General features: G+C 35.5%; 1 protein-coding gene across 23 annotated transcripts in view; it reads right to left on the bottom strand.

The window, feature by feature from the left end:
- The window catches only part of LOC147832625 (uncharacterized), a 201,289-nt gene that overhangs the window by 104,121 nt on the left and 71,291 nt on the right, over positions 1-25,877 (bottom strand). For 11 of the 23 annotated variants that reach the window (XR_015945390.1, XR_015945388.1, XR_015945389.1 and 8 more), the window contains one exon: positions 25,046-25,173. The exons of 3 other annotated variants lie outside the window; for them this stretch is intronic. Coding sequence is in view for 3 of the 20 variants with exons in the window: in XM_088651517.1 (XP_088507643.1) it covers positions 8,596-8,649; positions 8,732-8,819; positions 25,046-25,173 (270 nt within the window). In the remaining 17 variants the exon portion in view is untranslated. Of the gene's footprint in view, positions 1-8,060; positions 8,650-8,731; positions 8,820-21,299; positions 23,210-25,045; positions 25,174-25,877 lie in introns of those variants that run through there. 9 more of the 23 variants (XR_015517091.2, XM_088651517.1, XR_015945386.1 and 6 more) reach the window with 7 other exon arrangements.

Below are 25,877 nucleotides of genomic sequence, written 5' to 3'. Positions count from 1 at the left end.
AATTTCTGCTTCTCTGAAAGTTCTAATGAGCACAGTGGCCTCCATCATCCTTAAGTGGAAGATGTTTGGAACCACCAGGACTTTTCCTAGAGCTGGCCGGCCATCTAAGTTGAGTGATTGGGGGAGAAGGGCCTTAGTCAGGGAGGTGATCAATACTGGTAGACTAGTCAGGATAGAGTGAAAGATGAATGCAGCAATGTACAGAGACATCCTAAATGAAAACCTGCTTCAGAGTGCTCTTGACCTCCGACTGGAGCGACAATTCATCTTCCAGCAGGACAATGACCCAAAGCACACTGCCAAAATATCAATGGATTGGCTTCACAACAACTCAGTGAATGTCCTTGAGTGGCCCAGCCAGAGCCCAGACCTAAATCCTATTGAACATCGCTGGAGAGATCTGAAAATGGCTGTACACTGTTGCTTCCCATACAACTTGATAGAGCTTGAGAGGTACAGCAAAGAGAAATGGGCAAAAATTCCCAAAGACAGGTGTGCCAAGTTTGTGGCATCATATTCAGAAAGACTTGAGGCTGTAATTGCTGCCAAAGGTGCATCAACAATGTATTGAGCAAAGGCTGTGAATACTGATGTACATGTGATTTTTCAGTTTTTTTTTTTTTTTTTTTTTAACAAATTTGCAACAATTTAAATCTTTTTTTTCACACTGTCATTATAGGGTATTGTGTGTAGAATTTTAAGGAAATAAATCATTGCAGAAAAGCTTGAATAAACTCCACCACAAATACATCAAATTTTTCTAGGTATATTTGACTCTCTGCTACATCCGTGTCTGTCTCCGTCTCCGTCACTGACTGCTGTTTATCTGACATGACGCAGGAAAAGCAGACACGCATGCCGGAATGGTGGGCAGAAAGAAGCAGCTTATTTGCATTTAAAGGCACAGGCTACACAAACAGCTACACTTTCCTCTGACACCAAAATCTGCATTTTCAGCAATGTATTATAAATAATCTGACAGGTATTTTGAGCTGAAATGTTAGACACATTTTGTAGACACCAAAGGCTTGTCTTACATCTTGTAAATAGGGCAAAACACAAGCCCTTAAATACTATGCTTCAGTTTATGATCTTTACATCATTATATACTCTCTGGGCTCTGGCCTGATGGTCAGAGTGGTTGTGAATCCACAAGAGTAACCCTGTACAGGTGTACCAGTCCTGCAAATAGGTAGTGGAGTGTTTCCAAGCAGACACGAGCTGGAGCATGTTTGAACATTCTACCATGTCCAGATGGTGTGGGAGAGAGCCAGATCACACACCCCACTGCTGCAGAACACACAGGAGCGAGGATTTCACACTGCTCCTCAATGAAGTGATCCCCGCGTGAACCTCCACTGAGCTGCAACACGCTGAGACAAAAAAGACCTGCATTTACAAACACGGTCCATTTGGAGCGCCGCCCAGCCCAAACCTGGACGTTCTGCCTTCAGGCGCACCACTTTAGTGCTCGTTTCAGTGTTCGCCATAACAACAGAGACAGCTGGGCATATCGAGAAGCACTCTTTTAATGCATGTGCTGGCAATTTAGCTTCATTGAATTGTTCATAATGAGGAACGCAAAAACACTAAAAATATCATTTGTAGCACAGCAATGTGAGTTGGAAGATGTGTTTTTTTTTACTATAGTATTAATGCACAAACTGTTTCGGTTCTAAAACCTGCATGTTATTTGCCAATTAGCTGCTAAATATATATATATGCACTACTATTCATTGAGAATGTTTACATGGGCACCAATAATCAGATTTTAATATGATCAAGACAACACTCTGATTATGAGTCTACCATGTAAACAGAAATTTTTGATTACCCTAATCTGACTAAAGTGACAATCAAACTAAACAGAAATCAAATTAAGACATGTGGAGTATTCCTGTTTTATTTGCATTATTGAAGTGCAGTACAGTCATGTAAACAGCTTAAATTATTACTATTTTGTAGTACTTTTTGCTACATTCTGCAACAAGATTCACACGCCACAGTTTTCAGGCTTTTAAAAGCAAACAAATGAGATTGGTTTAATACATGTGCGTTTGTAGCGGGGGCATGAATGAAACGCAATAGTATTTACAGAGTGCAGAGGTAGCCTGTTGCTTGATAATTTGTATACACTGTCGTCTGTTCACACACAGTGACAAATTAACAGCAGTTGAACTTGTCGCAAAATCAAAAACTAAATGCCCAAAAACATACATGTTGACTTGACGAACAAACTGTTGTTGCGTAAAACACCGGAGTAAACTAGCATCGAATGGGGACATAATGAGGTTAATTAAACCAAGTACTACAACAGGTAAAATGGGAAAATGAAAGAACCATTCAAAAAGCAAATCATTTAAATACCTTAAACATGTTATTGTTTTATTCAGATTAAAGCAAATAATTAAGATTACAGATGTCACTGTTTCTAAATCTTCATAACTGTATGTACCACTGTATGTTTTGAATCAGTTTATAAGAGTTTTTTTGTCTCACTGAACTGTTTTTGATTAACTAACAAACAAATGTTTACAAAAGTCATTTTTTGGTTAATGATCAAGTTTTGTTTTTGAGAACCGGTTTTCAGGAGTAAAAGAAAAACTTCCTTAGAAAGTTCATAAGTACACTCAAGTAACTCACCTCAGCCAGACAAAGCCCTCTTGATTGAGAAATAATCCCTTTTTTGGATACTGTGGCATTTATATCAGCAGGACTTTTTTTTAAATACTAAAAGTTTTGTGGTCTTGATTTTTGGGGCTTTGAAATAATACAGAAAAATGTTTCATGGTGGCGTGGTAAGAAATGCGATATTCAATAGTTAATAGAATAAAAATGATTGAAATAAAACATACATTTTATACTATTTTATTATTATTAACCATTACAACTTTTGAAATTGAAAAGTCACATTTTACTGTTGCATGAAGCAAATCAGACATTTTAACAGTGCAAACAATTTAAATAAATCAATTGAAAATAACCAAATAACCAAAATAACCAAACTTTGCTTCACAGGTATAGTTTTTTCAGCATGAAAAAAATCATTCAGGTAATGGGGAAAAAAAAACAACTTTTTTTACTTTTTATTTTTCATTCATTTATTTTGTTTTTTCATTAATATTATTTAAGATTTTATTTTTTTCAGTATTGAGACAGAAAGCGAAGTTGGAGAGAGAGAGAGGGGAGTAGCTTAGGGAAATGTCCTTGAGTCAGGATTTAAACTTAGGACGCCCTAACGTGCTACTGCAACATATGTCGCCGCGCTAACCTCCAGGGCAGGGATCACGAAACTTGTTTCTGGAGGGCCGATGTCCTGCAGATTTTAGCTCCAACCCTAATCAAACACACCTGAACAAGTTAATCAAGGTTTTACTAGGTGTAATTGAAACAACCAGGCAGGTGTGTTGAGGCAAGTTGGAGCTAAACTCTGAAGGGCACCAGACATCTAGGAATGAGATTGGTGACCCCTGCTCTAGGCCATTGCACCAACAAGAGGTATATTTTTATAAACACATATACAGGGCAGCAACTCAATGCATTTAGGCATTTCAAGAGTTCCTACTTAGATATGCTTGGCGTGAATAGCAGGTTTGGCATGCTGTCCCGGGAGAGAACCCTGTGCTTGGAGATACTTGAGCCCAGGGCTCTCGCCCGGTCAATAAGCAAATAATGGGATCCAAAATCAGGTAGTTCTTGAGAGCTCCCCTTAGAAAAGGGAAGAAAAGGTGGAGATGGTGTGGAAGGGGGGATTCTTTCAAAACGAAGATAGAGCAGTAGGATAAAATCTGTCTATGTATTGTAAGCTTGGATCACTCTGATTGGACTATTACTGATTACAGATGAGCAGCCAGTCGTGCTCAATCATATCATGTGCACCTCGAAATTATTTTATGAAACTTTGCATAGACATGGTCAAGACGATCTGCTGCAGTTCAAATCGAGCATCAGAATGGGGAAGAAAGGTGATTTAAAGAGATTTTAGACTTGGCATGGTTGTTGGACCAGATGGGCTGGTCTGAGTATTTCAAAACCGAAAAAAAAAGAAAATATCTAGTGAGTGAAAGTTCTGACTGGTTTGAGCTGATGGAAAGGCAACAGTAACTAAAATAGCCACTCGTTACGACCGAGGTATGCAGAAGAGCATCTCCGAATGCACAGTCAGATGGGCTACAACAGCAGAAGACCACACCAGGTGCCGCTCCTGTCAGCTGAGAACAGTAAACTGAGGCTACAATTCACACAGGCTCACCAAAATTGGACAATAGAAGATTGGAAAAAACGTTGCCTGGTCTGATGAGTCTTGACTTCTGCTTCGTCATTCGCATGGTAGAATAAACACAGACACACACATATACATATATATATATATGTATATATTATTATATATTTTTTTAATTCATTCCTTTGTTTTTCACGTCCAGAAAAGCAGCATGTCAACTCTGTTTTGTTTCTGAGATGCACATTGCCTGATGTCTTTCACGGCGTGTGCCAATGGCATCTTTTTGTTTTAAACTGCTAATTTATGGCAAACTATTCCGACATATACAATATGAACATTTGCAATAATTTGATTATTTCAATATAATGTGAGGCTCAACTAACATATATATATATATATATATATATATATATATATATATATATATATATATATATATATATATATATATATATGAAATTAATTTTATTTTGCCAATGATCAAAGAAAACGTGTTAGGGAAGGTATCCTCTATGTCTCAGACTGGTGGTGTTTTTGAAGCGGTGTTGCACTGATGTGAAATCATGTTCTGGCAGTCTCTGGTCTTTGAGGGTTTGCTCAGGCTGGGCTCTGGGGCTCTACACACCTCAAACTCTGCTACAACTACAAGAAACTTTGAACTCGGAGAAGGAGCGACTCTCCTGGGGCCAGATCAAAATCCCACAATGTGTTGTGCCTCTCTTTGAGGTATTTGATGTTGCTTTTCTGCAAGCTTCCTGGTGATCCATTTATCAAATGAGAAGAAATATAGATTTAATCCCCTTTTAGAGTCATTTTCCAAGCACATTTCCATATTAATCACTGTCACGACATAGTAACATTCTGACTGCTCCTTTAAAGGGATAATTTACCCCAAAAATGACAATATGCTCACTATTATTCACATTTCACTAGTTCCAAACATTTGTGTTTCTTTATTATGTTGAACACAAAATTAGATCTTTTAAAGAATGCTAGAAGCCATTAACTTTCATAGTAGGAAAAACGAATACCATGGAATTAAAGGTTTCCAACATTTTTCTAAATATCTTCCTTTGTGTAGGAAAAAAAGAAACTCAGACAGGTTTGGAACTAGGTAGAGTAAATAATGGCAATGGTTTCGGTTTTGGGTGAACTACCCCTTTCAATAGTACACTGAAGATTTGCAACCAAGTGCTTTCTCTACACGTTTAACCAAAAAGTAAACAATCCCATGGACTCAAACAGACTTGACTTTATTCAACTGTTTACAACCTCACACAGGACATGTTGGTATTCAGCCTAAGTGATGGACTAGTAATTAAATGGAAAGTCTTCTCAGATTCTCCACAAACTCGCAACCAAACTCTGAGGTTTTTTTTTTTTTTTTTTTACAGATTTCCAAGACTCAACATCCAGACCCAGTGGCAATCAATAAAACAGCAGAGAAAGAAAGGACATTAAAGACTGACATTATTTGCCTCTTATCTATTTGTTTGGCTCTGACAAAACTTTTGGCTCTGGATTCACTTTTTGTTGAATGCAACACAACTGATTTCATTTACTTGTTACACATACGTACACAATGTTGGTGTTCAGCACCATTGCTGCAACAATCATTTTAATTTAATCCTTAATTATTTTGTGTGGTAGCTAAATAAATTCTCAATAAACTAAAAACAGAAAATGTATAAACACATATTTTGTCCTCCTCCTCTCCCCTCATCAGTCATATGGCCCATTGTGCTGCTCATTATGTGGGCCTTTGTCTTCTCAGGTGTGAATCACTGCATTAGTAATGAAAGTTCATGCCTACTCGCATATGAGCCATAGAGCTTCTTCCAAATTCAAATCAATTTATTGTGTTCTTTAAGCAAGTAAACAAGATGATTTTCACATCATTTAAAGCAAAATCTCTAGGCTACAAGATCCAGTTCTCAAACGTTTCGAGAACAAATATTCGGTTTGTGTTTAATGGAGTTTTTTCATTCACTTTTAGTTGTTCGGTAACCAGACATGAACATTTTTCTCTCAAAACTCAATCATGTACACTACCTGACAAAAGTCTTGTCGCTTATTCAAGTTTTAGGAACAACAATTAATAACTTGACGTCTAGGTGATCGTTTGGTATCAGAAGTGGCTAATATGAAAGGCAAAGACCTTTAGATTACACCTATTTTACAAAAATAAAACATGATCATGCATTGATTTTTATTTATTTAATTAGTACAGTAAGGTCTGACTTTGCTTGGACAAAAGTCTTGTCACTTAACAGAAATAATGTACAGTATAGAATATAAAGTCATGGAGCAGTGAATAAAAATTTATATTGTGTATGAATCCCATGAGCTTGGAGAACTGCATCCATACATCACTGCAATGTCTCAAATACTGTCAAATGGAACCTAAAAGCGAACCGTACCTTACCACTTTTTGGTTACCCTTTACAAAGGGTTTGCAAACCACTGCAGAGACATTACACCGTAATAATATATACATGTAATAACAAGCCATGGTTGACCCGAGCGCAAACAAACAGTGTCGTCGTTTTGATGAACAGCCTCAAAGCCAAGAAGAACAAAATCTGTTGTCCTGTTGTTGTTTTACGAGCCTGTCTAAAGCACAAGCAGTTTCGTGTTCTCTGGAGAGCCTGTCTTGCATCTATATTTAAAATAACGAACTTCTTGAGCTCATATTAATAACGTGCGCGTGATCATTGAAGCACTCTGATATCCGATCCTGTCAGACAGAGATAAATGCGAGAGTGAAGCATAAAAAAAAAAAAAAAAAGGAAAATCCGGAAAAAAACAGCAAATTATGTTTCTGCAACCTAAAACATGAACAAACTGCCATGTTTAACTATCATCACCTTTTGGACTATTATGAATTACTTTCTAACAGAGGTTACATGTGCTGATGAAGGGTAAAGACACATATGAGGTTTGCTCTGACTGTGGGCTATATGATGTGTTGTTTTTGAACCCAAATAAGCACTAAATGTATGCTGTGTGTAGTTTTTCTGTTGTTGGTAACATATTGGAGACTGTAAGGGGCTGTATGTGTTCATATATGTTGCATTTATTTATTTATTTTATATAATCGCAGTGTTACAGTCGGCTATTTTTATTGATCTGCTGTCATAATGAAATCATGTACATAGTAAAGTTAGAAATGAACATTTATAAACAAGTATTTATATGTATAAAGCATCTGTTTTGTGAGAAGTGCTTCTCATATGTCGCGAACGACCTGTATGGGTTTAGGGTGACATTTCCTCGAGTAAAAATGACGCCATCTGAAACTTTCTGTCGTACACCACCCCCACCAAAAGGGTACCCTTATGGCAGTGGAAACGCAAGCTTGATAAAGGTGACCCGTATACCGACCCGTACCGTACCTCTCAGTGAAAATTCCCATAGACGTCCAATCATACGCATGTGAATGTGGCAGACAGGAAACGCAAGCTTGTGTTTTTACATCACGTGATTACCTGTAGCCATATATATATATATATATATATATATATATATATATATATATATATATATATATATATATATATATACACATATATATACATATATATATATATATATATATATATATATATATATATATATACATACACACACACACATACATATATATATATATATATATATATATATATATATATATATATGACTATTACATAACCATAAAATACTGTGATATAGTCTTGTTTGTTAGTTTAGAGGATTGTTTTGCTTTCTCACTACAATCGAACTGCTCCAGAGTTTGTTTTAACCAAGCCAAGACCACCTCGTTTAGACAACCTTGGAGCGATTGTTTTTGTTTGTTGGAACAGATCAGAGCATGATTGCGGGTTTTACATATGTCCAAAAGAACCGAGCTAAGGGAGTAAACGGGACAGGTTCCCAAACAATTGTGTAGGTGTGAAAGCACCCTTAAGACTTTAGTCACTTAAACCTTTCATAAGCAACTGAAAAAAGCACAAATATCAGGGCATGTCAGCGCATTTCTCCAGTCCACAAAACTCCTTCAGACCACAGAGGGTTAATGGAAATGTCTTCTCAGACCACAGCTCTGCTTCTCTACAAACCTACTATCAAAATCTGAGGGGATATTCCAGATTTCCAAACTCAACATTGGGTCAAAATGTGGCAATCCATGCATCGACAGACAGAAAAATAAAACAAAGACTAAAGCTTTATCATCTGCTATTTGTTTGGCGCATTGCTCTGACAAAGCAGTCTGAATTGCATCGGCTTTTTGTTTGCAAAGCAAAAGGGAGTTAAGAAAGGCAAAGAGAAGAGAAGGAACAGAAATCAGCGAAGGGAATCAGGAGAGTAGATATGACTCAAGACAAAGTGCTTTAATCACCCTCCGCAGCTCCGGCTTGGTGACTGCGTTTATCGTCGGAAAGCATCTGAAATACAGGAATGGCGGAGGTACAATTTATCACAGCGTGCGAGAGATCTATGTGGCTTTTTTTGAGTGGCTACACTGACCTTGAGGAACACTTTGCAGATACATCTTCCCCTGGAGTGACACGGGATGTCACAGTTATCTCTCATTTTTACATCCTGCAGAAAACAGCTAGCGGAGAGATGGAAAAAACGAGAAAATAAGAGAACCCATATATTTCTTGTAAAGCTTTGCCACAAGATTTTAACTTGTAGGGTCAACTTTTGTTCAACAGATTCAGACTACAAAATATTTTAAATAAATGATATGTGACGTGATGATCGCTGAGCGCCAAAGGACAGACTGTTTTATTTTGTATAGTGTGTTATATTAGAAGACAAACAACAGCAATCAGGGACAGTGTTTTTTTAGTGTTTAAAACATTCATTAGGTACACCTTACTAGTACAGTGTTGGACCCCATTTTGCCTTTGGAACTGCCTTAATTTTTTGTGGCATAGATTCAACAAGGTACTGGAAATATTCCTCAGAGATCTTGGTCCATATTGACATGATAGCATCATACAGTTGCTGCAGATTTGTCAGCTGCACATCCATGATGGGAATCTCCCGTTCTACCACATCCCAAAAGGTATTGGATTGATATTTGGTGACTGTGGAGGCCATTTGAGTACAGTAAAATCATTGTCATGTTCAAGAAACCAGTTTAAGATGGTTCACCCTTTGACTAGGTGATGAACGATAACCATTTTCAAGGTATACTGTGGTTTGGAAAAGTCAAGATTTTAAAACCGACCAAATTTTCTGTAATACCATTCCCTTGTACGGTATGTTTAGGATTTTTTATTTACTTTATTTTGTTTGTTTAGTTTTTTTTAGACAACAGTATCTCCAGCAGAAAAGATATCCAAAGATGCCATTTTAATTTGTAAAGAAATCTGTGTTTTTGATACTTACGAAGACAGCAAAAATAAATTATTTATTTTCATTATTTAGTCTAAAATGTTTACTGTAAACTATTATAAATCTTTCAAGAAATTAAATATATTGTTTTCAAGGGGGAAATTATTTTTTTTTACCCAGAATTTTTTTTAACCAAAAGAATACACATATATATATATATTTTAAAATAACATAGCGTGTTATCCTGCTGGAAGCAGCCTTCAGAAGAAGGGTGCACTGTGGTCATAAAGAGCTTTTTATGTCCCTATTTATTACAGAGAAATCTTTAAAACAAGATTTCCACAAACAGTGTCTGTTTTAACCATTCGGTAACAAAAAAATGACAAAAAATATCTCAAGTGGGGAGTGTTTATTTGAGTTTGTTTGTATTTAATGTAATAAACTTGACAATTATTACAACAAACAAATAAATAAATGATAAAAAATTCATATATATAATAAATTTATATACATATATATATATATATATATATATATATATATATATATATATATATATACATACATATATATATATATATATATATATATATATATATATATATATATATATATATATATATATGTATATAATAAATTTATATATATATAATAAATGTATATATATATATATATATATATATTTTTTTTTTTTTACATTTTATATATATAAATTGAATGCACATATTTGCTTGTTGCCGTGACATATTGGTTACATATCAAATACTTTACTGACCACTTTTTAGTCATATCACAAATAAAGGTAAATTTCATATAACATCGTGTGGTACACAACATTCTCTGGTTTTGCTGCATCTCAGAAATCAATATATAATTAGCACTTTCTGGCCATCTAATCATAGGCATGGATATATATGTATATGTTGCGATTATGATTTCCGAAAGTATTACATCGATTAGTAAATGTTTATTATTACCATTTGTCTCCCTATGCAGTTTGATATGATGCATGGACCTGGTTACCACTAGCACTGTGACCTCATAGCTAGACAATTACTGGTTCGAGTCCCAGCTGGGCCAGTTGGGATTTCTGTGTGGAATTTGCATGTTCTTCTCGTGTTTGCGTGGGTTTCCTCCGGGTGCTTCGCTTTCCCCCACAGTCCAAAGACATGAACTATAGGTGAGTTGAATAAACTAAATTGGCCATAGTGAATGAGTTTGTGTGTGTGTGTGTGTGTGTGTGTGTGTGTGTGTGTGTGTGTGTGTGTGTGAGTACAAGGGTGTTTTCCAGTACTAAGTTTGCAGCTGGAAAGGCATCCGCTGCTTCATATGCTGGAATATGCTGGAATAGTTGGCGGTTCATTCCGCTGTGGCGACCTCTAATAAATGAGGGATTAAGTCGAAGGAAAATGAATAAATGTTTCCCACATAACAATATTTTAAATGCTACCCAGCAACACCACAAAAAAAAAAGAAAAGAAAAAAGTGACCTACGTAAAAGCACTTTGAGAACAAGTCAAAGAAAAATCCTCCTAACCTTAAAGAGCAAGTGTGGGCAGTGAGCTCTCATGGAAAATGCAAGCACACCGTGAAGTGCTTCATGCTGCATATCTGAAAAGATCAGACATCCGCTATCGGTAAGGAACAATTCTGATGGACATCAAAAGTGAATCGGCGAGCGTGAGTATTCTTAAGTGTCTATAATCCCGTGTGCTTCTTTTTGAACAGCACTTCAAATAATTACTGTATAGGCAGCTCGTCCACTGGCCTTTATTTTTTACCCTGCTTCAATTTCCTGCAGAGCTGCGATAGACAAGACTAAGAAATCTTTCAGAGCTGGACAATAACACTTCGTAATTAGAAATCATCAGAGGTCAAGCATATTAGCTCATTTTATAGACTGTAAGCATCAGTAACAGTGGGATGCATGGAGCTGACCGTGATATTGATGGTCAATTTTTGCATAAAATCAATACGCATATACTAAAAACAAAAGCGAGTTGTTGTTTTTTTTAAACAGACCATGAATTATGTATTCTGCCAGTGCGACCTCTTCAGCTCTTCATAAAAAGGCTCTTTTTGTATAATAACATTTTTAGTAGCAATAAGCAATTTATTTTATAGTGCAGTCATAATGCTGGTAGTCCAGTTATTATATGCTGACCATCTCTAATGGCTTGTACTGCAGGGCTTAATAAAAACACAAGCTGATGTTCTCAAGATTGAATGTTTTATTATACTTTTGCCTATAAAGTCTAATACTGTGGTGATTATGAAGAGCATCATTTTACTGATAGCCTGGTGTGCGTCTATAATGGTACTGTGGACAACTACACTCACCGGCCACTTTATTAGGTACACTTTACTAGTACCGGGTTGGACCCCCTTTTGCCTTCAGATCTGCCTTAATCCGTCGTGGCATATAATCAACAAGATACAGGAAATATTCCTCACAGATTTTGGTCCATATTGACATGATAGCAGCACACAGTTGCTGCAGATTTGTCGGCTGCACATCCATGATGTGAATCTCCCGTTCCACCACATCACAAAGGTGCTCTATTGGATTGAGTTCTGGTGACTGTGGAGGACATTTGAGTACAGTGAACTCATTGTCATGTTCCCAATACCAGTCTGAGAAGATTTGTGCTTTGACATGGTGCATTATCCTGCTGGATGTCATCAGAAGGTGTGTACATTGTGGGCATAAAGGAATGGACATGGTCAGCAACAATACTTAGGTAGGCTGTGGTGTTGACACAAGTACTAATGTACTTGTGTATGGTACTAATGAGCCCAAAGGGTGCCTAGTAAATATCCCCCACACCATTGCACCATCACTACCAGTGGATACAAGGCAAGATGGACCAAAGCTTTGCTGATGACATTAAATTCGGACCCTAGCATCCATACAGAAGAAATCGTGACTCATCAGACAAGGCAACGTTGCCCATGATGACCACAGTGTACACATCTTGTGACGGCTACTCCCAGCATCATTTCGCGCCATGTCATTTCTTGAACATGACAATGAGTCACCTGCATTAACATGGCCTACACACTCTCCAGGACTCAATCCATTAACGCACCTTTGGGATGTGGTGGAACGGGAAATTCCATGATAAATCTGCAGCAACTGCATGATGCTATGATGTTAATATGGACCAAAATCTCTGAGGAATATTTCCAGTACCTTGTTGAATCTATGCTACGAGACATTAAGGCAGTTCTGAAAGCAAAAGGGGGTCCAACCTGGTACTAGTAAGGTGTACCTAATATAGTGGCCGGTGAGTGTACATTCATTCATTCAATCATTTTTCCTTGGCTTAATCTCTATTTCAGAGGTTGCCACAGTGGAATGAACTGCAAATTATTCTAGCATATGTTTTACGCAGTGGATGCCCTTCCAGCCGCAACTCAGTACTGGGAAACACCCATACACACTCATGCACTACAGCCGATTTCGTTTTTTTCAATTCACCTATATAGCATGTCTTTGGACTGTGGGGTAAACTGGAGCACCCGAAGTAAATAAAGACAATTTTTATTTTTGGCAATCCCTTTAAAAGTATGTCCAGTGATAATAACATATTACAAAACATTTCAATCTTTGAAACACTCTGTAATTACAGGGTTAAATGACTACAGACACAAACTTTCACTATTTCTCTGATGTCTGAGGAGATCTGACAAAATGTGAGCAGTAGCTGCAGAAAGTCCATCACGAGTGTGAGAAAGGGTTTGGGAAATATTCTGAATATAAGGATTCAGCGAGTGAAGTTAATTTTGGACTCCGTAAAATGTGAAGTGATGTGCTGGCGAGCATGCATATTAAAAGGGGTAATCTCTGAATGAACTTTAATTAAAGCAGTAATGGTCTGCAGCTTAAAGAAAAGCAAATGGGCAAATTGGTTAATCTGTTTAAATTACTAAATTTACTGATTAATAATTAATTGAATATTACACAATCATCTGTTCGCTAAATTATTCAACTGAGAGACGGAACTGAATTTGCCGGGGATGATGGAGGACCACAGGACATGGTGACTGCAAAATGGACTGAGAAAAGCTAACAAGTGATTTCTTACCTCTGAGCTCGCATCGAACCTCAAATCCTCACAATTAAATACATTTATTCATTTTTCTGTGACTTACTCCCTTATTTGTCAGGGGTCGCCACAGTGGAATGAACCACAAACTATTTTGGCATATGTTTTATGCAGCAGATGCCCTTCCAGCAACAACCCAGTACTGGGAAACACCCATACACTTTCGCATTCACACACACACATTCATTACGTCCAATTTAGTTAATTAAATTCACTTATATTGCAAGCACCCGGAGGAAACCCACGTCAATGCAGGGAGAACATACAAATTCCACACAGAAATGCAAACTAGCCCAGCTGGGACTTAAAAATGTCAACAGAGGTGAAATGATGGTTCAGTGGTTAGCACTGTAACCTCACAGCAAGAAGGACACTGGTTCGAATTCTAGCTAGGTCAGTGGGCATTTCTGTGTGGAGTTTGCATGTTCTGCCCTTGTTCTCGTGCGTTTCCTCCGGGTACTCCAATTTGACACAGTCTAAACACATGTGTTGTAAGTAACTAAATAAACTAAATTGGCCGGAGTGTATGAGTGTGTGCGTATGAATGAAAGTGTATGTTTCCCAAAACTAAATGCATCCACGGCATAAAACATATGCTGGAATAGTTGCAGGTACATTCCGTTGTGGTGACCCCTGATACATAAGTACTAAGCCAATGGAAAATGAATGAATGAAATGTCAATAGAGCAGGTCCCACAATGCCATTCACTACTGTAAATAAACAGAAAACATTAGTGAATCACAAAATATGGAAAATGTTATTAACAGATATTTTGGAAGCAAAGTGTCTTGATGTTTTTTTTTTTCAGACTGAGAGTTGCTAACCACATTAGCCTAGAAAATAGAAATTCGACTTTTCTGTCAGTTGCAGCTGTCAGAAGAGTCAAGCTTTAAACAGGAGCATTTTTGGCAATTTTTGATCAAGATGCTAATAGTCTAATCTGATTCAATGATCTATGCTAAGCTAAGCTAAAACTGCTCCCAACATACCCAGTGATTAGCTGAATGAACTTGACAATGGTTATCCACAGCTATATCACCCAGTAGCCCAAGACCGGTAACAGTAAGAATAATTTAAAATACTACTAAGTGATGACCTTGGGATTTAGAAAATTGCAGGTCGTTCTGTAATTTTGATCTCCACTGGGTATATATTTAGTTATTCCAGGAAAATATTACTGAAACCAACATAATGTGATTCAGCCTCTGTTCAGTATTTCTGGCTCATTGCGTTACAGCTGGCTTGACAATAAACACTCCCTCATACCACGAGCAATGAGAGACGTCCTGTTTGTTTACAAGATTTCAATTCAGTGTAATCCATGACACATTTAATTCAGCGCATAAATAGCACATTTGTCTTCAGGAAACACATGTTGTTCTGCGAAACGTATTGAATGAGCCTTAAATGGATCACAGTAATACCCATGGCATGGAAATAAGAACTAATTATGATGAAAAGTCATGATTACATGTTCATAAATCCACAGAGGCAATTCCTTTGCCATGGCACTTTGCACCCACACACAGCACACAATTACTTCACATTAGTGTTTGTGCGCAGCATGAATCAAGTAAAGTATCTTAAATCAAATTACACAGCAGAGATCTTCCGATCACAATGGTGTAGGAGGAATTAGAAGACAATTTATAAACACTTTATTTATTTATTTAATTACATTTATTTATTTATTTAGTGCATTTATTTAATATAAAAATAATTTACTCACTTCATTATTTAACCATTTATACTTTATTTATTTTGATTATTAAATTTATTTATTACATTTATTTCTTCATTTATATTCCTCCAGCTTAGTCCCTTTATTCATCTGGGGTCACCACAGCAGAATCAGGGACCAACTTATCCAACGGATGTCTTTCCAGCTGCAACCCAGTATTGGGTACTATCCATACACACTCATCCATACACATAGACTACGGCTAATTTAACTTATTCAATTCACCTATAGCGCATGTGTTTGGACTGTGGAAGAAACCGGAGTACTCGGAGGAAACCCGAGCAAACACGGGAAAACTCCACACAGAAATGCCAACTGACCTAGCCAGGACTCAAACTAGCAATCTTCTTGCTGTGAGGCGACGGTGCTTACCACTGAGCCACCATTTCGCCCAGACATTTATTTATTTATTAGCAAAATTGTTAATTTATGGTACATTATTTACATTAACACTTTATTTATTTTATTTATTTATTTTGATTACTACATTTATTTATTACATTTATTTATTTAAAACATTTATTTATTACCAAAATAATGTACTCTGCTTTAACCAATTAACCAAGTCATTATTTAACTACTCATAAACATTTTATATTTTTATTTATTATCAAAATAACATACTCTGCTTTACCTAATTATAAACACTTTATTTATTTATTTATTTCCAAAACAGTGTCCTATTAATTATTTAACCATTTTATTATTTAACCATTTTATTTTTAAAATTTTGTTTAATAGATTTATTTATTACCAAAATATTGTACTCTTCATTATTTAATCATTTATAATCACTTAATTTATTTGTTTTGTTTATTAAATGTATTTATTAAATACAAATATTTATTTAAAACATTTATTTATGTATTTATTCATTACCAAAATAATGTAAAGTTTAATATTTAACCATCCATAAACACTTTATTTATTTATTACCAAAATAACGTACTCTTCATTATTTAACAAATTATAAACACTTTATTTATTTAATTACATTTACTTATTTATTACAAAAATAATATACTCTTCACTATTTAAGAAATTCTATACACTTTATTTTTTTATTTATTTGTTACCAAAATAATTTTCTCTATATTATTTAACGCATTATAAATACTTCATTCATTTATTTAGTTTGTTTATTACATTTATTGATTTTTTTTATTTATTGCCAAAATAATCTACTTTTCATTATTTAACCATTTATAAACACTTTATTTATTTATTTTTATTAAATAAAATGTATTACATTTATTTATTACAAAAACAATATACTCTTCATTATTTAAAATTTCAGGGATACTTAGCTGTGGCTGTGTTGGGCTTAATTTAATTTAAACTGAATAAATTCCATGATATTAATTAAATGATTACTGAAAATTATTTTAAAGCCGAACAAAAATATGACAAAAAAATAACAACTAAAACACACACAACAGTTGCAAACTAGGCAACAATGGCAGATAATAGAAAAATTGTAAATGTGAATAATATAAATATAAAATTGTAGTATACTTCAAATGCCAGTGCAGGGTTGTATTAAAAATTGCAGGGTTGTATTAACCCAAAGTTGAGTCAAATATGCACAAACACAAAACTCTAGATACTTTTTCAACAGAATTTTATTTATAATTTTTAACCCAACTGTTGGGTTTGTCCCAATATATTTGACATAACATTGCATTAATACAACCTGTCATCAGTGCAGCATTGACTTTAGTCTTGATTTTACATTTTGTACAAATTACTTGATTATAATTATTATTCCGAATTGTTTCTACTTCATTTCATTTTCCTAAAACTTTAAAACGCATGTCTGAAAAACTCTGATTCTGATTGTTCCAATACCAGCTCTTAATTTGAACGACCCACAAGACTTATATATACATATTTTAGTCACGCCGAAATAAAAGTCCAGAAATCAGCTTCCTTTTCACATGCAGCGTTTTGTTGGATGTACTTCCACTTTTGACTATAAAGCATTTGTGCGGGGGTCCAGTATGTTGAATTTTGTTTGATTGCCTGAAATGACTTTCCTCTTTTCCAGTTATGTTGAGCTTTGAACTTGGCTTGAGTCGGCCTCTTATCACCTTAAAGCCAGAGCTGCCATGTGCCTCAATGTGCAGACAATGCCCTGGAGCTCTGTCCTCCGCCGCCAAGAACAAGATTACTATGCCAGCCATTACATTACCCTGACTGCAAAATAAATTAGTGTCCAGCCCACAACCGCCAGAAAGTCAGGTACTAAGTTTATTGATAATGGTCCCATATGGAAGTACTTTTTTCCGAGGGGCTATTCAGCAGCAGCTCTAAAAAGTAAAGGAGATACATTTTTTTCAAGGAAAATGGATAAAGAGAGATTTGATGATGTGATAGGAGTTAGGTAAGGTTAGAGTTTGAGCTATTTTGGTTTAGTTGTTTAAGAAAAGTGAAAGACAATGTTGGAGAGAGGCTGGATGGAATTGTGAATGTTTAAAAATACAGATAGGTTTAACCCTTGTGTGCTGTGGGGGATGTTTTCATCCACTCTGGGGGGACTTTGAGTCTTAATTTGGCCATAACTTTCTCTGCGTGTCAGCAAATGGATTGATATTTGGTTACAAATCCTATTTTGGTTACAAATCCTATCCTATTCCATATTTTGTGAATATGATCTGAAAATGTTCAAAAGTTTAACAATACACTCTGGGCAAATTGACTAACCTTTTGTTAGGTTGGTGGCTGCTTTTGCTGCATTGACTTTCATTATAATGACATGTTTTGATTGCAAAGCCACGACACCATATCATACATTCTTGATTGTTTCTGGTTTTTCCTGTTGGCAAGAGGTAAATTGACTCATTTTTACTGTTGCAGTTAGTTGTTCATTAGTTCATTAGTTGCAGTGCAAAAATCAAGGCCCTTACCTTGATGTTTTTGAGAAAAAAATAATAAGCCCCATAGCTATCAGAACAAAGTAAACATAATTGTATTTTTGCACACACACTATTGTAACATACAGGCCACTGCTGAAAATGTCCATATCTTCAGGGTGGATCCTTATGATGCATATGAGGGGCCCAGATACAAAGGAAATCTCCCGCTTAAACTTTGCTCTGAAACCATTAGTTACAGTCAGCAGAGAATGGGTGCAACTGGACCCGTAGTTAAAACCCATCTACTCCCCAAAATTATCGCAGAAGGTCTCTGCAGAAGGTTCCAAACACAGAAGGGCAGACCGCGTTTCTGTACATATATTCTCTACTGTATTTTTTGTCAAAATTAACTCAGTTTAAAGTTTGCGTCTCACGTATTCTCCGATCTGCGTCGCAAACTCCACGCAAATGACAAAAGACTTCATCTTCCAAGCATCAAATATCCTTGCTATCTATCTGAAGGGTTTATGCTGCCAACTGATGATCGACAGTAAAAAAAAAAAAGTTTTATCTCTTCCCAACAGGGAAAACCACCAACAATCAAGAATGCATGATTATTTGGTGTCATGGCTTTGCAATCAAAAAATTTGTTATAATGGAAGTCAACGGGGCAAAAACAGCCACCAACATAACGAAAGGGTAGTCAACTTGAACAGTACACAAGGGTTAAATCCATAATGCCATTAATTCTGGAAAGGATTTTAGTTGCAAAAGTTTTCATTTTTAGCTTGATAATGATCCTCTTATTGTAGTGAAATCCTAAATCGAACAAAAAGTGCTCAGGGATTGCTTAAATAATGTGTTGGTGCTCTTTGGGTAAGGGATTCATCAGAATATACAGCAAAAATCAGTCCAAGGTACTCGAGAAGTGTGGAAAAATTATTTAAAAAAATTTCTTAATATATTCTTTTTAATATTTTTTCCACTTCTCGAGTGCCCTGGACTGATTTTTGCTGTTTGCAGTGAAATGCTATCTGGAGAAACAGCTGATGAAACACGGACAGTCATGAAATGACCTCCACAAGGTCCAAACCTAAATATTTTAAAGGCTGTATGAGATCACCTGGACAGAAAAAGAAAGATATGACTCTCTAAACAAAATAAGAAGGCAGTGTAGTTTATGTTCCACTGTGTCTCTCATTATTGAAAGAAAAAAGACAGGAATCAAAAAACAATCAACTTTAATTACATTTACTTTTAATCTTTTAGCATATGCTTTTGTCCAAAGTGACTTACAATTGAGGAGGTATTCAGCAATACAACAAGAAGAGGCAATACACACAAGAAATGCTTGTTATGCAAAGTAACTTGACTCAGAGAAAGTGCTTCTAGGTGGTGCTGGTATTATTTACTAGGGTTCAATGTTCTCTGAAGAGTTTTTAGTTGTCATTTGATGCCTATCAGTGATGAGTGCGTGTGTTTCAGTTACGGGTTGGAGATGACGTGATTGGTACACAGGTGCCACTCGTTGCATGGAACGTGAATATAAACAGTTTGGTGTGCTCGTCACAGTGCTGGGATTCTGAGCCATTGCCTTGGCATGGGGCTCGGTTAAGCTGCATTGACAAACCCATTTCGGCCATGACTCTTCTTTTCAATCACTTTATATAATATTGATGTAATTTTTATGTTAAAATAAATGTTATATTGACCATGAGGTTTGCATCTGGTCCTCCTTTTTGTTGTAGCTTCAGAGCCGTCTGTAAGAAATGGGACTCGCCTGGGGTACATTTTTTCACATCTGAGTACAGAGAAGTGTATGCAATTGTGTAAAGACTCTGCCAGATTATCCAACCCAAGGAAATATAACTGTTTTACAAACTCTCATACAATCCAAACCGCACCGCTATTTCTAGAAATTAGCCACTAAATCAAAAAGTTACAAATTCCTGCGAGATTGCGTTGGACTATCTGCATGCACTCGATAAAATTGGCCTTTAATAATGCTGACACTTCTGAGTAGTTCTATAAATACCAGCAAATCAGCGTGCCGCAATTTGTGCATCAGATGAACTTATCTGAAAAATGATGATTAAAAAATAATTTGCTGGAACACGCATCATTTACTGCAAAAAAGAATCCTGGATGAGAGCAAGCAAAGGGCAACCTGTGCAGATATCAGAGGCACACAAATGACTTGTTTTTCCCCAAAACTGCACCGAAAACAAACAATTACATTCATGGCTGCCTTTATTTGCTCCATGAATGAGCAGTGCCAGCCGACAGGAGCAGGCAGATTAATTAACTTGCGCCTCAAAACCTTTATTCTTACAGCACTGTCACATTGACGGATGGCTGATTAAAGTCAATGAGATCGCTATCAGTACACAACGGCCAACAAGTCCAGAGAGGTGCCTGACAACACACACACCAAAAAACATTAAACAAGTAGCCCATATTGTAATTAAGAGCCAGATCACGTGTCACTAGAAATTATATATATATATATATATATATATATATATATATATATATATATATATATATATATATATATATGTTATGTACATTTTTGTCAATTTTGATCATTACGCTTCCAAACTTTTGAATCTTTTTTCAAATAACTTTACAGCAAAACAAAAAAAAACTTGATATCAATAAGAAATGTATTATTACATTATTATTATCATTATTTATCAATTATTACAGTCTTGGAATTCAATAGACATATATCTATAATAATACAGACATATATATGTTTTTTATTTTTAAGATTATAATTATAATAATAACAACAACAACAACAACAATAATAATAGTAATAATAATAATAATAATAATAATATGTATTATTATTATATAAATATGATTTTATTATATTATGTATTATTAGAATATTTATTAATTATTATTTATTTTATTTTTAATATCATTAATTATTGTTATTATTATTATTAGAAAATCATTTTATTACCACCAAGGTCATGAAGTAGTACAGAGTATATGTGTGAGCCTAATGCAGGAATGCAATAAAGCAATGCAGTTAAACACCAGCATATTCCTCTATTCTTAACCACAACCCCAATTAATAACAATTACACACATTCAGTATAAATACACACAGTGGCAAAAGTTGAACTAGTTTGAAAAATTGACCGCGCCATGCACGTAAGGAACAGCTGACGGTGGCCATAGCAAAGACAAACCGCAGGAGACTGTGAGCACAAAACGCATTTAAATCAGTTAAGGAAGAAGCACGCATCGCGTTTTCAGCGTGGTTTTGGGCACAATATGTGAAATAAACCATAAAGATTTAATCTGAGAGATACACTACAAGTACTGATCAATAACAGATGTGTGATTACAAGCCGCACAGAGCGATTACAAGTAACAACACACAATTAAATATATATTATGCAAACTACAAAATACGAGGCAAAAATTTTAATCACACTTTACATTGTGTAGGAAGTAGAAACATTTACAGGATCTGGAGGAATAAGGAACTGGTCCATACAATGTGTAAAAGTTACAGAGAAATCCCATACATTAGTAGTCTTTGCTGATCCTTCATTTAATAACAAACAGTCGGCATATTACGTGCTGCAAGGTAGGCTATTGTATCAATCATCAGAAAAATGAGAGGAACAAACAGCACGCGGTTGCCTATACTGTGATGTTGTTGTGAATATTACCTTGGACCCTTTATTACATACAGCCACATGTCAGACCATCCCAGTGATAGTACCCTTAGTAGTCATGATCAATCCCATGATCCCTCACATTCTGCTAGAATCCAAAGAAAAAGGATAGTTCATGTTATATTGGATCTGGCAGTTCATATTTGGCATCGTTTAATGTCGACATCGATACGAACAGGCAAAACATCCGACTGTAAGTCAAATCTTTTATTAAAAAAACAGATAACTAATTGATATTTTTAAACAAGGTGCATTTTCAGATTTAACCCTCAGCTGGATGTTTTCATGCACGTAGAGCTGTGCTGCACACTGCATGAAAGGTAATTTTCAACCCATAATAGGGGCTCTAAGACTTGTTTGCAGGATGAATGTGACAAAATTACACCTAAAACACTTCATCACTTGGTGTCTTCAGTCTCTAAACGTCTTTTAAGTGTTGTGAAAAAGAATAGAAACATTACAAAGTGGTAAATGTTTTACTGTCCTAACTTTTTATGAAATGTTTTGCAAGGACCAAAATTGGAATGTGTGTTGATTTTGAAAAAAAAAAAAAAAAAGTTTGTTGTATTTGATTGCAGACAATACAAGTCAAAGTAAATTTAGAAATGGCTTCTTTCTTTTTTTATTTGAGTTTTTTATCCTGTCCCAACTTTGTCAGATTTGGGATTATAGATCATTTACTGTTTACCAAGCCCGGGGTACCCAAGAACACACATGCGCACCAAAAAGCACTAAATGAGCATCCAGTTTGCTAACGGACAGCCAGATCACATTCTACTGGAAATGAAGAAAAGCTCTGAAAGGACGCCGGCTGAAAAGAGACAGAGAAAGGTAGAGCATCACGCCAGCTTCAGCTCAAATTGCCGACTTCTGATGAGATTTCTCATTAGAGGCCTATACAGTGCAGGCTTTGGAAATATTACTGAATTAATTAAAATGATAGGAGTGGGAAGCTTCAGCTGCCGGGCAGACGCAATCATTGTTCTGATCAGAGGGCCATTGTCTCGGTGTGAAAGCTGCTGTTGACGATGGCCACGAGTTCGCGAGTGTTTATCTGTAATCCCGGGCCGGTTGCGTGTTTTCCAGGGCCCGTGTTGATTAGGCATTCAGCCGGCTCTCTCTGGAGAGGTTCAAAGGCTTCATTTACGTGCCAGCACTCGGAGCGCTCATCAAAACCTGTTTTCAGACACAACTTCATTCCTGCCGTTCAGGGCTTCAGAATCAGACTGATCAAATTCTGTCGGAAAAAAACCTGTTGGAAAGCCTGGGTCAATCTACTATGCTATGTGCCACTACATTTATTTTAAGACCAGAAATTGGATGACTGGTGTAAATTCATATTAAACTAGTATTTATTTTTTAAATGTATTTTCTTTTATTGTTGAAAGTTATTGTGGTAACACTTTTGGTTAAAGGAACAATACACTCCATTCACTACTGGCTTATTACCTGCCTATTATTAAGCCATTAACTGTTTATTAGTCCTTATAAATTATGATCTTATTTTATGTCCCTAATCCTACCAATACCTAAGCCCAACCTTAACTATTATGGCAAATAGTACTTTATGGAGTTAAACGTCTTAGTTTGTCCAGCGACTGTAGAATTTGCAGATCGCTGGAGAGCAAATTTGCCACGGTAATGAACTACAGATCCCCTCATGCACTTAACTCACACACCTAGCCCAGATTCCCCCTGACTGCAAACACACAGCTGAAACCCATCAAGACTAATCAGATGGACTATAATCACTGCACACACACATTTTTGCTGAGTTGTGGTTACTTGTGAGCACTTTCTAGTGTTTTTCCTTGTCTTGCTTTTTGGACCCTTGTTTTTTTTACTATTATGTTTTGCCGCCTGTCCTGACCATTCAATCTGGATTACTCTATTGGATTACCCATGTTGTACTGTCGACAATGCCTGTCTGACTATCTCTTTGCATAAATAAAGCTGCATTTAGAACTTAACCTCTGTTGCAACCAGACTCTCTTTACATGGTTAATAGTTTGGTAATGGCATGAATTGTACAATAAACTAAAGTGTGTATTTTTATTTAATTTACTTTTTCAAGCTTTCTTCAGTAAATATAGGTCTAGGCATCATTTATAACAATATATATATATATATATATATATATATATATATATATATATATATATATATATATATATATATATATATATATATATATATATATATATATATATATATATATATATATATATATATATATATATATATATATATATAATTATATATATATATATATATATATATATATATATATATATATATATATATATATATATATATATATATATATAATTATATATATTTTTTTATAATTATTTTTTAAGGGGTTATTCAACTTTATTTTAATAGGACAGTAGAGAATTCAGACAGGAAAGCACTGGGAGCAGAGAGGGGGAAAGGATCGGCAAATGACCTCAAGACGGGAATCGAACCCGGGTCGCCACAAGCACACTAGTGCTATATGTCAGCGCACAGTACCACTAGGCTAGCGACGCCAACTATATATTTTTTTTCTATTGAACTTTGATATGATGATTTTACCTGCCAAAAATAAATAAATAAATAAATAAATAAATAAATAAATAAATAAATATTCCTAGTGGGCATTTTTTGTCAAAATTGCATCAAAAAATATATATCAAAGATGATGCTAGTAGCCTAGCGGTTAGCATGCCAGCAAATTTTTACTACAGTGCTGGCAGTGACCAAAGTTCGATTCCTAATTACCTGTCATACTGTAGTTAATAGTTTGTTAATAAAGTGAATTGTACAATATACAATTTCATGAACATGTACATTACACGATATAAATAATCTGTCTTTACTTTGTATAAATATAGATAGTAGGTATGTGGTTATTTACTAAAAACTATCTGCTTCAAGATACTAACAACATGCAACACAGGCTCATGAAAATGTACCCACATTTACATTTCTGGAGAGTAGCCAAAGCTACTTCTGGCTGCACTTTGTCTTGAAACAAAAGCCATCGGTGGTTTCTTATGGCCCTGTAGCATTCTTTTTATTTTCGCGCTACCAGCTGACCACTTACCTCAATGAGGATGGCTTTTTTTCTGCTGTAACCAGTCTGCCTAATAGCTCGCCATGTACGTCAACAGACTTGTGGTGCAGATAAAAGTTGACCACAATGACAGGGTTCGAGTCTGGTGAAGAACAGTTCTAAAAAGCAAGTAAAACAAAAGACAAAAAAATAAGATGTATTACATAAGATATACAAGTAAATAACAATGTGGTGAAATCAGAAAATGTGGTAAAAACCATGAGAGGGCTTTTCTTTTTCTAGACTACTTTTGAGAACATTGAGGGTTGGGTTTAGAGAAGGGGATGATCAGGTCAATCGGTGGTTTTGAAAACACTAACGGTTGGGTTTAGGGAAGGTGGTGGGTGGGTTGGATTTACACGAGAAGAGCAGTCGCAAATAGCACTCACAAGAAAAATTTAAGATCTGAAAATGCATTCACATAGGCCACTGGTGGATTCGCAAAAACAAAAACCGCAAAATATATAACACCTGAGACAAATTTTGCAACCTCCGGAAATGTATAAAGGGGTATGTGTCAATAATGAGCCTGGGTTGAAAATATGTTCTCATGAGCTGAACACAAAAAAAAAATAAATAAATAAAAATAAAAACTTTATCATTTGTATTTATTATATTATTATCTATATTTATAATTTTTTTTTAAAAAGCTACCAGCCAACTAAAATCCTCACCAACACCATTTTATTTGTTTTTGGTGTTTTATGTAATTGAATTTTAGTCTAATATTACACACAAAGATATACAAACTGACACAAAGTAATAATGCATTTTCACAAATGAAGTTTCTGTTCTTGCATGTATTTGCTCAGTAAACCGTGAT

This window comes from Danio rerio, chromosome 19, assembly GCF_052040795.2.
Source record: "Danio rerio strain M-AB ecotype USA chromosome 19, GRCz13ab, whole genome shotgun sequence".
Taxonomy (NCBI): Eukaryota; Metazoa; Chordata; class Actinopteri; order Cypriniformes; family Danionidae; genus Danio; species Danio rerio.
The sequence above is the reverse complement of the archived record's forward strand: the minus strand, read 5'-3'. Positions and strand labels throughout refer to the sequence as shown.